The following is a 14,386-nucleotide window of genomic DNA, read 5'->3' on the forward strand; positions in this document are numbered from 1 at the left end:
TCTTCTTCTTCTTCTTCTTCTTCTTCTTCTTCTTCTCTTCTTCTTCTCCTCCCTCTTTTCCTTCTTCTTCTTCTTTTTCTTCTCCTTCTTTTTCTTCTTCTGCTCCTTCTTCTCCTTCTCATTCTTTTTCTCATCCTCAATCTTCTCCTTCTTCTTCTTCTTCTTCTTCTCCTTCTTTTTCTTCTTCTGCTCCTTCTTCTCCTTCTCATTCTTTTTCTCATCCTCAATCTTCTCCTTCTTCTTCTTCTTCTTCTTCTCCTTCTTCTTCTTCTTCTTCTCCTTCTCCTTCTTTTTCTCATCCTCAATCTTCTCCTTCTTCTTCTTCTTCTTCTTCTTCTTCTTCTTCTTTCTTCTTCTTCTTCTTCTCTACTTCTTCTTCTCCTTCTTCTTCTTCTTCTTCTTCTTCTTCTTCGTCTTCTTCTTCTTCTTTCTTCTTCTTCTTCTTCTTCTTCTTCTTCTTCTTCTCTTCTTCTTCTTCTTCTTCTTCGTCTTCTTCTTCTTCTTCTTCTTCTTCTTCTTTCTTCTTCTTCTTCTTCTTCCTTCTTCTTCTTCTCTTCTCTTCTTCTTCTTCTCTTCTTCTTCTTCTTCTTCTTCTTCTCTTCTTCTTCTTCTTCTTCTTTTCTTCTTCTTCTTCTTCTTCTTCTTCTTCTTTCTTCTTCTTCTCTTCTTCTTCTTCTTCTTCTTCTTCTTCTTCTTCTTCTGCTCCTTCTTCTCCTTCTCCTTATTTTCTCATCTTTATTCTCGTTTCTTGTCTTGTTTTATTTTCGAGGTTTCTATTTATGGTGCCACATAATTTCTGGAACTTTGAAATTTTTCATTGTACACATCAATATCTGTATCATACGTTGTATCATACACATAGTATGTAACATTAATAAATATCTGAGAAATATCAAAATATAGCCATAGAACCATTGTACAAACGCTACTGGAAGTATCCATTTCAATAATTTATCAATAATATTGAATGTATCATGAATTTAATCAAATTCGTCAAATTTTGATGGATACCGACGCAGGATTCAGATTACAGTTTGTCTGAACAGTTTGGATTAGACAGGAGATATTGGAGAACACAGCAACCTTGATCATTAGAGCCACTCTAGTAATCTAGTCCTCGTTGCCTGGAAGCAGTTCCAATGTAAGACGATGCCAATTAGCAGCATAGAGAGGCGAGCTCTCATATTCGACCGTTGAGCCTCTGATGGCCTATTTCTATTTCCAGAATCATTGCTGGAGATCAGCAGTGGTTACAGCAAAGGGAAGATGAGATTGATCCAGACTATAGTGAGGTCCACGTTATAATGGCAGTGGAGAATGATAGGAGAACCTCTGTCTTGTCAATGCCTCCTATAGACGGTGGCTGATACAGGTTCATTGATGTAATATTAACTATTAATCCTCTTATAGAGTAATCAATTATAATTATTTCATCAGGCAAGAAATTGTATTTTTCAATTATCCATAAATCCATATAAATAAAAAACGAGCTTCAAATTTTGACATTCAATAACTTTCTCATGTGTGCACCGAATTTGATTTTTTGTTTGTGTTCGTTATGTTCAGGACCAGGTTTATGGCCTATCAAAATTCATGATCCGACTTCAGGACTCTTTTCTATGGTCCTTCAAAGTTTACCATGTAATCCTTATGGGAGAAGATTTGTGAGCTGGCCACACAAAGAAATAAAAATCAGCTGTTATAATCATTGCGTCATCCAACAGCCATCAATACATCTGTTTTTCAATTTTCTTCCTACTGATTCACAAAATTTCAATTCTTAATAATGCCGCGGTGCGAACGACGTCTAAACTTGGGACGTAGAACTAGAAAAGCTGTGAGCTAAATTTAGAATATGTACGGGAAAATCAGCAGCAAGGAGATATACCATTCAATTCCCAGAAAGCTGCATTCAACTTTAACTAAAAATCTGGTGTGGTACACTCACACAACTTTCCTTGCTCATTGAACTGTAAGCCCCATACTTGAACAAGAATAATTTAGGAGAATAACATTATGACGATTGGCAGCTACATATTTAAAACTATGATAATACTATTGTACATCGTTGTTTCCAGAGTACATTATTTTTCCTTTGTGTAAATTGTGAAATTCGATGATTTTTTAAAAGTCCTCAGAACAGCTGTTCTACAGATGAAGTATCAGGCCTTATAAATTGCTTCCCAGGGTATAAATTTGAAGAAAATTGTTAGAGCTGTTTTCGAGAAAACCGTGAAAAACATGTTCTTTTTAGTCATTATCCGCCTTTTTTCCGCCATCTTGAATGATTCTATTATTGAATTTCTTATTGTTGGATCCTCATGGTATAAGGAGCTTAAGTTTGAAATTTCAAGTCAAACGGTTAATTAGGAATGTAGTTATCGTGTTCACAGACATACACAAACACACCACATACACACAGACCAACACCCAGAAATAATGTTTTTGGACTCAGGGGACCTTGCAACTTATAGAAAAATTGAAATTAGGGTGTACCTTAATTTTTTTGGAAAGCAATTTACTTTCATGAAATTTGCTATCAAAAATTTAAAATGGACGCCATTTTGAAAATTCACAATGAAATCTTTTCATTTTATTTTTTAAAGTTGAGTCTTCATAGCATAAATATTCATGCCAAAAAATTTCAGATCAATACATGATTTCGTTCTTGAGATAAGAACTCCCAAGTGAAAAAACAAAATGGCAGCTATAAGGATAACCGTTGAGTTTTGGACACTTGAAATACGACATTTTGTAGTCTCCTATCATCCAGGAGCAATACCTTAAAATGTCCGACACTACTTCTGAAACACTCCGTATAGTGAGGTCCACATAATAATGACAGTATTCAATTAAAATTTGTGTTGCTATTCTTGTCTATCATTCGATAAAGCTGATAGCGCTATCCTTCGCTATCTCTGCAACGTTTCCAGATGGTTTTCAACAATAGAGGAAATAGTATTCATGATATAATACGATAAGACAGAATATTCAATCTCAATTACGAAAATCCATCATCAAACTATTGAAAAAACATATTTTCTCGACAAATAAGATGTTATTCATCATTTTCAACACGAATGATCAGTTATTATCACATCACATTTTTGCCGGTATCAGCTGTATTCTATAGAAGGCAGTGGAAATGCAGAGAATCGGCAACGCCGTTTTCCTACTATTTTTTTAGTTTGATAATTGTGGGAATAGTTGAACGTACCGTGAAGCAAAATAGTAGGAGCCAATTCTGAATAAAGATCACACAAAAAGTGGATCGAATGAATTATGTTTTCCAGTTTGAAGATTGAATAAAGTGTTAATAATAATTATTGCTTTCTGTTAATTTTGTCCTTGAAGCTCATTGAATGATTATCATCCTTTCATCAAATTTCATGAAGGAAAGTATTTAAATGATGTGAACCACACTTTATCACTTCTTTCCAAGAAATGAATTTTTTATTATGTATAATTTACGTTGGCAGAGCGATGTTTTGGATCAGATAATAATTATTATGTTTCCTGTTGTGAGGAAAACCCTTATTAATATTCATCATTCTGTGGATAGTTTTCATTGTATAGTTATTTATTTATTACATTACACAATAACATTATCAAATTAATTGACCGATGGTCTATGTTTTAACTCTGATTTCTTTCTTCTAACTATATATTTAACGCATTTACGGCCAAATGCGTTGATAGAATTCTATGAGATTTGGCAGGAATATTCATTTTTTAACTGCGCGTCGATTTATACACAAAGTTTTTTGTAGTTTGCATTCTAAGGATAATATGAAAGGAAGAGGAATATCCTACATACTTTGATACCACTATATAAATATCATCTACTCTGAAGATAGTATTAATCAGACTATAGAATTATTCATCATAAATCAGCTGTCGAGTGGATTATTAATTGCATGCGATAGCACATGCAACTAATATCTCAACTTAACTTGGTGAAAAATCAGCTGCTATGTGGACTATTAATTGCATGCTTCATTGAATGCAATTTTATGCACTATTGAATGAAATATTGATTGCATGCAATAATGCATGCGATTAATAACTATAATAACATACTATTGTCTCTCTACATTTCTCTGCTTTGAACTCGGGCTGACCTGTTGCCAGAATGTCTTGAAGGAGATTAGCTTTTGATGTTAGCATTTTTGATACACCAACCCCAACAGCCATTGGCCGTTTTCACACCAATATCTCGCCGACACGACATAAAGACAAGATTCACTCTGATGTCAGTATAAAAGGAGGCTGTGGTTTATAACTGCGCGAGGTCTACTGTTCACAGAACTACTAGTGATTGGTAGAGAATCAACAGAATAAACCAAAAACTGTAAAATATCATAACATTGGAGTTTGGTAAACATAAATCGATATGATTTTGAATTGAAACAGCTTGTAAAACTAATTTGTTCTAGCTGATCCCGAAAACCATCACGATTCGATTATGAATGGACTATCACCAGAGACAGATATTATGATGCCAATAGAGAATATTGATGGAAGCTCCTATTTCCATAGATAATCTGTGAGGTTACTATCAAATAGCTAGATTTTACTAATCCAAACATAATGAAAATAATAAAGTGACATTTCTCTCACTGACACGCTCCCACTGATTCTCTAAACCGGGTTACAGACCACATATTGAGAAACTCTGGGCTTTATTAAAGTGAGGTCCACGTTGGAGGTTGAGGATTAAAGGAGAACAGAGTTGCAGATTCTCTGCCTTGCCACTGCCTTCTATACAGGATAGCTGATGCTTGTATACCTGATCTAATTTTAACTGCTCATTCTTGTTTACGATAATCAATCATATTTTATTTGTAAGAAGATATATCTTTCAATGACTGATGAATTTTCATAATTATTGAGATGAAATATTTCCTTAAATAATATTATATTTCTACATTGTCAAGAAACGATCTAGCAACTTTGAAGATCAGGGAAGGATAGCTCTATCTGTTTTGTCGAATGATAGACAAGGGTAGCCAAATTAATGTTAATCGAATACTCACACTTCGTGATTATCACTATAAAAATATTTGAGTACACAAGTCGTATAATTAATTTAAAATGTATTTTTGAAGCAATAAAATAATTTTTAAACATTACCGTGTGAGAAACACAAATTAAAATACCTGAAATGACATTTTAAAAGTTGATAACTAACCATCCTAGACTCCATCCATGCTTCAGTTAGGCTACACGTATAGGTTAGACTTACTCGTACTGGTATAAATAATATTGAAAGGTTATTTCGGAATTATTTACATTTAAATTACTTTCCTTGGATAGGATTTCTATTATCTCTAAAAGAAATTGGAGTAGAATACCTATCAAATAACTCAATTTTTGTACTTTTGAAATTCAGATTGTTGTATCACAGCTTTTTAAATTAGCCGCCATTTCAGATTTGTATGAGAATACAAATCTGATCTCAGTTATGAAAGCAAATTTTTGAATCAAATTATGAAAAAATATATTTTCTTGATTAATTTGACATTAAATTGATCATTTTATCAAGGAAATGATAATTATTATTAGATAAAATTTAATGGGATGAATTGAGTAATAGCTGTGTACACTCAGTGGCAAAATGGAGAGACCTGGCAACGTTTTTCTCCTATCTTTCTTCACTGCCATTATAACGTGGACCTCACTATAGTGTAGTTAGAAGAGATATAACTGATTTATCACATCGCTAGTAAAACCAGATTACTAAGTGATAGGATTAATCTCAAATATAGAGAGCACAGTAATACACGGTAGCTGACCTAATTTATATAAGATTAGGAGCAAAATGGAGCTCTTAATACTATACAGCTCCACGTGAAAGCTATCATAGGACTCTAATTCCAGCTTCAGTATTGGGTTCAGGTTGAAAAGTAAGCACTGATCCTATTATGAATGAAAACTGTACTTAAATCTTACTTTACTTAGATTTAATGATAAAAGTTTTGCTCGCAAAGAATAAAGCAGTGGAGGCGGATATGAGTTCAAAAGAGAGAGCCATATGAGACCATAAAACCACTTCTACCCAACGGAGAAAATATTATTATATTTTGTGAAATAATGTGTCGTTTTTTCACAAGATAAATTCATAATTTTATTGATGGAGAGCTTCTATAATGAAATTTGTCAGTATGAGGTATCATTGGAGTTATACGAGTCAATGGGCCATATGAATAAAGTTGAGCATTTGCTTATACTTCTAAAATATGGAGCATTTGCTTCATTTTCTATGAATATACGTGAGAAAATCCTTTTGCTTATGCTCATCAGAAAAAATTTTGAGCATTTGCTCAAGAGTAAAAGCTTATACTCAAAACTGTATGAATAAACTGGAGCATTTGCTCAACTTTTGATGCAAATGCTTCAAAAAAGGTGAGTCTCATAGTAAAATGGCTCAACCAATTCGTATGAGGAAGAGGAGACTATACCTTATACGATCACAACCAATAGTTGAGAGCTTTAAAACTCTTTCTAAATTCAACCATGATATATATCACCATTATCCCTACAAAAGAATAAATACAAAAGATATCAAGATAGCCATCACAAAATAGGAAATAGGCATTTAAGAAGATAAGAGTGTAGACTATTATAAGAAGCTCGGCTATTGATATTATAAGAATATGCTGAAGATTATTATAGAGATGACATTTTTCCACGCTATTATTTCAAAATTCTAAACTCAACTAACCTAGAACTCTATTCATAAATAGAAAACAGAGCAGACGACGCAAACACAAGCGGTGCCCCCTACTTGCATATTTAGCGCTTCTGTGAGATATAAAAACAAAATAAAGCTACAAAAGCGAATCAGCTGATGAAAAATCTTTTAAAATACGTGAGCATTTGCTCCAGAGTTCAGGAGCATAAGGTAAGAGTATAAGGTAAAGCTTATTCATATAAAAATGAGCAGATGCTTTTGCTTCTACCTTTTGCTCATGAGCAAAACCTTTATGCTCCATGCTCTTGCACATGAGCGTTTGCTCTGGTTTTATTCATATGGGCCATTGAGTTATCATTAGATTTATACGAGTTATAATTTCTTGATTATTATATAATGACTTCAATACTATTGAAAATACTTGGTTGCATCTATGTTGCAAAAACAAGGTGAGTCGAGGGATGTTCTAGAAATGCATGTAATATTTTGGAAGCTTCACAAAAAATTCGTTCACAAACAGAAAATAATTGAAAGTTTCTACAGACGGTAAAGTGTGTTGTCGCTTATATAATTGAATAAACAGACAAACACTCATTCATTTTCCATCAAACTTCTTCACTTTCTTTGAATCTCACTCTCTCTCTCTTTCTCATAATTTTCTTACTCTCTCTCACCACTATTATTTTTCTCTCCCACTCTATCAGCTTCTATTTGCTAGAAAACTTCCAACACATACATTTGCCTAGATCTTCTTCGGCAGTCTTATTTCCTTATTTGCACTGACAGAAAGTTAAGTTATATTCGAGTTGACCGACCATATTGGCAAAGTTGAGTTGTTTTTGAATTACTGTAAGTTATTTCACTGTTTATTCATGTAATTCATTTCTGAAAATAGAATCATTGAAGTATTTAAGTTGGATTTTGCTTCTATCTTACACGAACCTATTTCGTTTCATATTTTCCCTTGAAACCCAACAATAGAGAGAAGATATCCCATGGTATAGGTCGTTCATGTTCCAAGTTCGAAGTCGATGTTTCTAGTTTTTTGAGAATATCGAAGATTCGATATTATCACGAAAAGCAAGGTCGATAAAAGACATTCTGTTGTAAATTTCATGTATAGTGATGTCCACGTTATACTGGCAGTGTTTGATTAGCAATGGTATTGCTACCCTTGTCTATCATTGAACAAAGCAGATAGCACTATCTATTTCTTGCGTTGCTCTGTTGCCAGATCGTCTTTTAATAATGTACAATTATTAATTAATCAAAAAAATATTTTAAAATTATTGAAAAATATAATTTATTGCTTAATTATTATATAATTGATTATTTAAATCGAGAATGAACATTCAATATTACATAAATAAACCTGTGTCAGCTACCGTCCATTCAAGGCATTAACAAGCCAGATGATCGGCAACGTTGTTCTCCTATTTTCTCCACTGTCATTATAACGTGGACATCACTATAGTTAGTTATTGACGTTTTTTGAGAATATCGAAGAATCGATATTTTCGATCACGAAAGCCAAGGTCGATATAAAAATATTTCACTTGACATTTTTTTGAAAATTTCAGGTAGAGTTCCATTTTTTTGTGTCTTTGGCTGATGCACCTTTTGTGATACACGCCGTATATGAGATAACTAGGAACATTTATATTAATATAGTTTTCGACTCGCAACTGGAAGAGAGAATTGTTTGATTCTCAACATATTGGGCCTGATAGATTAGAGGCTACCCCGCTCTGTCTGTATATTTCACTTTTTCACCGCCGTGTTCAAGAGTAGTGCTGCCATCTATCGATCATTGGAAAAACATTATTTACTTCTCTTTTCTTCACGCCTCGGACATTTGTCTTCATGAACAGAGCTGGAAGAAGGAAAGGAAGAAGAAGTCGAAGAAGAAGTGAAAGATAAAGAACAGGAAGAAGAAGATGGAGGAGAAGAAGAAAACGACAAGAGAAGGATAAGAAGACAGAAAAAGAAGAAGAAGAAGATGATGAAGAAGAAGAAGAAGAAGAAGAAGAAGAAGAAGAAGACGAAGAAGAAGAAGAAGAAGAAGAAGAAGAAGAAGAAGAAAATACAATAGGAAAGAATAGAACTTTTCTTCTGTCTCGTTAATCTTCTTCCTGCATTCTGACATACAACCAACCCTCTGCTAAACCGGCGATAACAAAATATATGATGCAATCACAAATGGTTAATTATGTTTTATCAATAGAAGAAATACCACATAACCTTTTGTGATAAAACCTTATTCAGATCTGCTCATCAATCATCTAAATTCGGGTGAGGAATAGTTTTGGATTAATTGGGTTGTTTCTCTCACAGTCTTTGTTTTGATCTTGTGCATGTGTAATTGAAATAAATAATATAGTACCAGTATATGGAAGTATATGACAATAAGATTATACAAAGCAGTTCATAGCAATCTAAACAAATAATAGTATTGGATAGTTCATTATTGATCATTCTACACCACTGCCGTCAATTTCCAATAAGATGAATTTATGTGATGTGGTTATCTATATTCTATCTATGGTTATTTATGGTTTTATCTAAGTTTTTAAGTATCTTGAGTTAACTATATAGTGAGGTCCACGTTATAATGGCAGTGTTTAATTAGAAATGATAATGCCATCCTTGTCTATCATTCGACAAAGCAGTTAGCGCTATCCTTTTCCAGCTCCACAACGCTTCGAGGTCGTTTCTCAACAATATAGAACTATAATTGATTAACAGAATATATGAATGTATTATCAGTCTAAATCATTGAAAAATATGATTGGCGAGGGAGAAATAATTGGTTATTTTCAACAAGAATGAACTGTTGATCATCAGATATACCGGTATCAGCTATCCTTTATAGAAGGCATTGGCAAGGCAGAGAATCGGCCACGCTGTTCTCCCATCTTTCTCCACTGTCATAATGAAGTTGTTCTCACTTCATCTCGAAGCTAATATGAGGGTGTTCGTTAAAACATTATCAATCTCAACAAAGGACTTTCAGTGAAAATATCAATCTTAATTAAATTTGGTTATTTTAACAAGTTTCATAATGAGTTAACTCACCTGAAGATTTCTTCTTAGAAGAATTATGAACTCTTTGATGATACTACTCATTTTTAGATGCTTTCATGATCTACATCATCCAGTCCGATCGTAGATTTTCACTATAGCACTTAAACTTTCATAAGATTGTGAAGCTTTTCATTCTTCATATTCTGGAATGTAAGAAGCTTGGGAAATACAATTTTCTGAATATTTTGATATGCTTCTATTATAGTGAGGTCCACGTTATAATTGCAGTGGAGAAAGATGGGAGAACAACGTTTCCGATCTTCTGTTTTGGACCTTCTATAGACTGTAGCCGATACAGGTTTATTGATGTAATATTAACTGTTCATTCTCGTTTAAAATATTCAATCATATTTTATTAAGCAAGAAATTATGTTTTTCAATAATTCCATAATGAATTTTCATAATCAAGGTGGAACATTTTGTTAATTAATTATTAATTCTACATTGTTAAATGACGATCTGGCACCAGAGCAAAGCGAGAAAGAGATAGCGCTTTTAGCTTTGTCGAAGGATAGATAAGGATAGCAATACCGTTGCTAATCAAACACTGCCATTGTAACGTGGACCTCACTATAGATAATCATTGATATTTATGAGTGTAATTTAATGAATCTATTCATATCTAGTTCTCTATAATGTTTGTATAATGATATTGAAATCATTAATTCACTCTTCAATGAGATTAGTTGACTCAAGTAATGTTGAAATGGAAATAGATAGTCTTTTATTTTTTTATTTGACATCCTATACTCATCATTGTTAGTAAAACAACTACATTCACACCAGAGGTTGTCACCTGAGATTTCAATGAATTTCTGAAATTTGTTGCCAATTTATTGAAAAGAACAGCAACATCCACGCTCAACTTTTTTTCTACCGAAGAAAATTGACAACTTTTTTAAAAGAAAACTTATTGTGAACAACATTCTATTGATAACTCTGGTCTGAACTTGGCTTAATAAGCCTGATTCGAATCAAAGTTTGAGATTAAACTTAATTATTTCTACCCAAATATTAAGGTATTAATTAAACTCAAATAATTAATCCATTCTTTTGAATGATTATTCTCAGGGGGTGAATGACAGAAGTTAATTTACAAAATGTCATTAATTTTCCTTAAAATATTCCATCATCCCTCAGTTGATAACTTGTCTGAATTGAGGATTTTTCAAATGTGATTCTACATAATAGGTTATGACTTGATAAATGGAACGATAGTATTGAATACGAGAATTGTAAAATGTGCAAAATTTACCCAACATCATTCCAAGCAATGGAAATAAATTTTCAAAATTTGAGGTTATTTCAAATGTTGATTTCAAAAAGTCAATTCCACAACTTCATATGCTATGACTTGAAACAAAAGTATTAAATACAGATTCCGTAAAATGTGCAAAATTTACCTTACATCACACCAAGCTCTGAACACAAAAAAATTTACGACAGAAATTGAAAATTTTCTAACTGGAATTGGAAGTTTCTCGTTTTAAACTCGAGAGCACTATTGCCATGAGAGGTTAACTGTCAACCGTGGTTGATGAAGAATTTGACATGTCTATTTCAGTGTGAACGGCTACATGCAAAAGCTTGCTTCATAAAATGACGTCATTCAGCTGATGAGGTGACGCGATTCAGCTGACGAGTTATTTTCAGTATGAAGAGCTACAAATCAGAGTATGCTGTACAAAATGAAGTTCCATGTGACATTTCGTACAAATTGCTAATGAATTGAGAGCAATTTCTTGTTTGTTTTGAAAACATGGATCAATCCCAATATATATCTCTTCAGCTGATTTTAGTATGTACAAACAAGGTCATGATTATTGGGTTTTTGGGATCTCTGTTCAAAAATCTATTATCACAGCATGGAATTCATAATTATTTTTTTCTAATATAGGCCTAATAATTTTTTTCTCTAGTGATAATTGAATTATTTAGCGTATGACAGATACACAACACATAATATAGAGCTTATAAAGCTGCGTTTACACCAAAGTTATTAATAAAATGTTAATAACTTAATCCTTATAGATTCTATTATATTGAATGGAGCTTGACTAACACATAATGTTCATCATGTGTATGATAAGTTAGACCAATCTAATAAAATCTATCTCTTTTCTGTATAGGGCTACTTTTTATAGAAATAGAAAGAAAAATAAAAATCTCAGTACCCTTTATGAATAATTTAATCACAACATGTTTCGGACATTGATGACATTTTCAAGTGAAGTTTTACTTTAAAATGAGATTGGTCCATGTTTTCAAAACAAACAAGAAATTGCTCTCAATTCATTAAAGTTTTACTTGAAAATGGCATCAATGTCCGAAACATGTTGTGATTAAATAATTCATAAAGGGTACTGAGATTTTTAGTTTTCTTTCTATTTTAATAAAATCTATCTTCTTATACTAGTAGTTCTGTGAACAGTAGACCTCACGTAGTATTCTCATCCACAAGTACCTGATTGAAACTATAGACGTTATGGAAATACAGCAATGGACTGGCTTCTCCACACATCTGTGTAATCACTTGTCAGCTGATATTTATGAAGAATAATTCTATGGTCTGATTTTTACTCTAATATTGGCGTATGAAGGAGGCTCCTTTTTCCTTTTATATTATCCTTGAAATGCAAAATTTCCAAAAAACTTGTATATATACGTCGACGCGCAATTAAAAAAGGAACATACCTGTCAAATTTCATGAAAATCTATTACCGCGTTTCACCGTAAATGCGCAACATATAAACATTTAAACATTAAGAGAAATGCCAAACCGTCGACTTGAATCTTAGACCTCACTTCGCTCGGTCAATTAAGAGAGCAATTTCTGTATATATTTTCATATTTATCTGGTTATTTATGTCCACCGGATCTCGAAAACAGCTCTGATGATTTTCACGAAGTTTGGAACATAGTAGGTTAATGATATATGAATTCGATTGTTCTAGGTCTCATCCCTGAGAAAGCTCGCTGAAGGACATGAAAAGGATAATTATAAATCATCCTTGGAAAAACACATGAAAATATCGTCGTCTTTAACAGAAGATAACAGAAGATGCGAGAGCCTGTGTGGAAGAGAGACAGAATTATGTTCAGCTATTTGCAATCAATCAGCTTATCTTACGTGAAAAAATATCTAGTAATTTTAATCGTCTCGATCAAAATAATCTGATTTGTTGACATGACATGGTATATCATTCTAAATTAGAGCATATCATAATTTTCAAAGAAAATCATTATTTTACAGTTTTAAGTGATTAGTGAGTGTTATTTTGTTATTCAATGTGGTTTGTAAACAATCTTAATCAGAACTTTTCTGTTTTCAAATTTTTGGACTGACAATTGGACCTGGATTTAAGTTAGTGGAACATATCCTACTTTTTGGAATATTTATAGTGTATAAATCAAAATTCGGGGAAGAAAGAGTTTTGGGCTGTACCTGTTAGTCCTTCGCCAATTATTTTAAAGAATTGTGTTCTGTTTATCAATAAACAAATAACGAGCGAAGCTCGGTGCCCCGATATTATGGATTAACTTATTAACATTTTGTTAATAACTTTGGTGAAAACGCAGCTTTAGTCTGACCGCCTTTATTTGCATAAGGATTTATTAGGTCGCGTTTACACCAGAGTTGTCAACTGATAGATACAGTATCAACCCATTGATACCGTATCATCTAAACCTGATACACAACATCAAAATTTGATACAGAGCTTTTTTACTTTGAATGAATTCTACAAGTCATGGGATATCTTCTCATACATTTTTCCCTATAAATATAACTTACTGTTCACTGTTACTGTTGAGTGGGAACCCAGTTTCAATCATCATAGTACATTTTTGAAAAATTTAATAGTAAAGAACTAAATATAGTAAATATAGTAAAGAACTCTGGCTTATACACGTAAGGAATAAGAAAATGACGCTCCATCACGTCTAAACTACTGGACTAATTAACTTCAAATTTTGCATATAGACTCTTAATTAACCGAGGATGGTTCTAGGCCTATTTCAAACTCTTTAAGATTCCACTCGGTCAAGTTTTTAGTTTGTCAAGTTTCAAAATGGAACCTTGCGGGGTTAATAGCATGGGTTACCTGCTAGTATTATCATAAAATACAGTCATGACATCTTGATATCATGAGAAAAATCAGATCGAAACATACAATAAAGTGTGTTCTCTTATTACCGGAATATTTCCTGAGCAGTAAAAAATTTCAAAAATTATCCCAGTACCTTAAAAGAATGATGAAAATGATATTAACAATTACCGTCCGATTTCTCTATTACCAGCAATTTCCAAGATTTACGAACGTGTAGTTTCTGACCAGCTTCTTGAATATTTGGAGAAAAATGAACTTCTCGACTCCTTCCAGCACGGGTTCCGTAAAGGAAAATCAGTCAAGACAGCAGCAACAAAATTTATCGAATCTGTCATTGACTCGATAGATAACTCGGAAAGAGCAGTCGGGATATTTTTAGATCTCACACAGGCTTTTGATAGCATTTCGCACAGGATTTTGCTTGGTCGTCTTAAAACTTGAGGGGTGACAGGTGTATCTTACAAGTGGTTTGAATCATACATCATGAACAGGAAAATGT

General features: G+C 32.9%; 1 protein-coding gene across 15 annotated transcripts in view; it reads right to left on the reverse strand.

Annotated features, from left to right (window-relative positions):
* Window positions 1–14,386, reverse strand: part of LOC111046669 (high affinity cAMP-specific and IBMX-insensitive 3',5'-cyclic phosphodiesterase 8) — a 182,867-nt gene that overhangs the window by 39,705 nt on the left and 128,776 nt on the right. For 2 of the 15 annotated variants that reach the window (XM_039422202.1, XM_039422203.1), the window contains exons 1-2: window positions 11,182–11,498; window positions 9,770–9,921 (exon numbers count right to left, since the gene is read on the reverse strand). The exons of 12 other annotated variants lie outside the window; for them this stretch is intronic. In XM_039422202.1, coding sequence (XP_039278136.1) covers window positions 9,770–9,820 — 51 coding nt within the window. In that variant the 5' untranslated portion in view covers window positions 9,821–9,921; window positions 11,182–11,498. Of the gene's footprint in view, window positions 1–9,769; window positions 9,924–11,181; window positions 11,499–14,386 lie in introns of those variants that run through there. One more of the 15 variants, XM_039422204.1, reaches the window with a different exon arrangement.

The sequence above is a fragment of the Nilaparvata lugens genome, chromosome 2 (genome assembly GCF_014356525.2).
Source record: "Nilaparvata lugens isolate BPH chromosome 2, ASM1435652v1, whole genome shotgun sequence".
NCBI classification, from domain to species: Eukaryota; Metazoa; Arthropoda; class Insecta; order Hemiptera; family Delphacidae; genus Nilaparvata; species Nilaparvata lugens.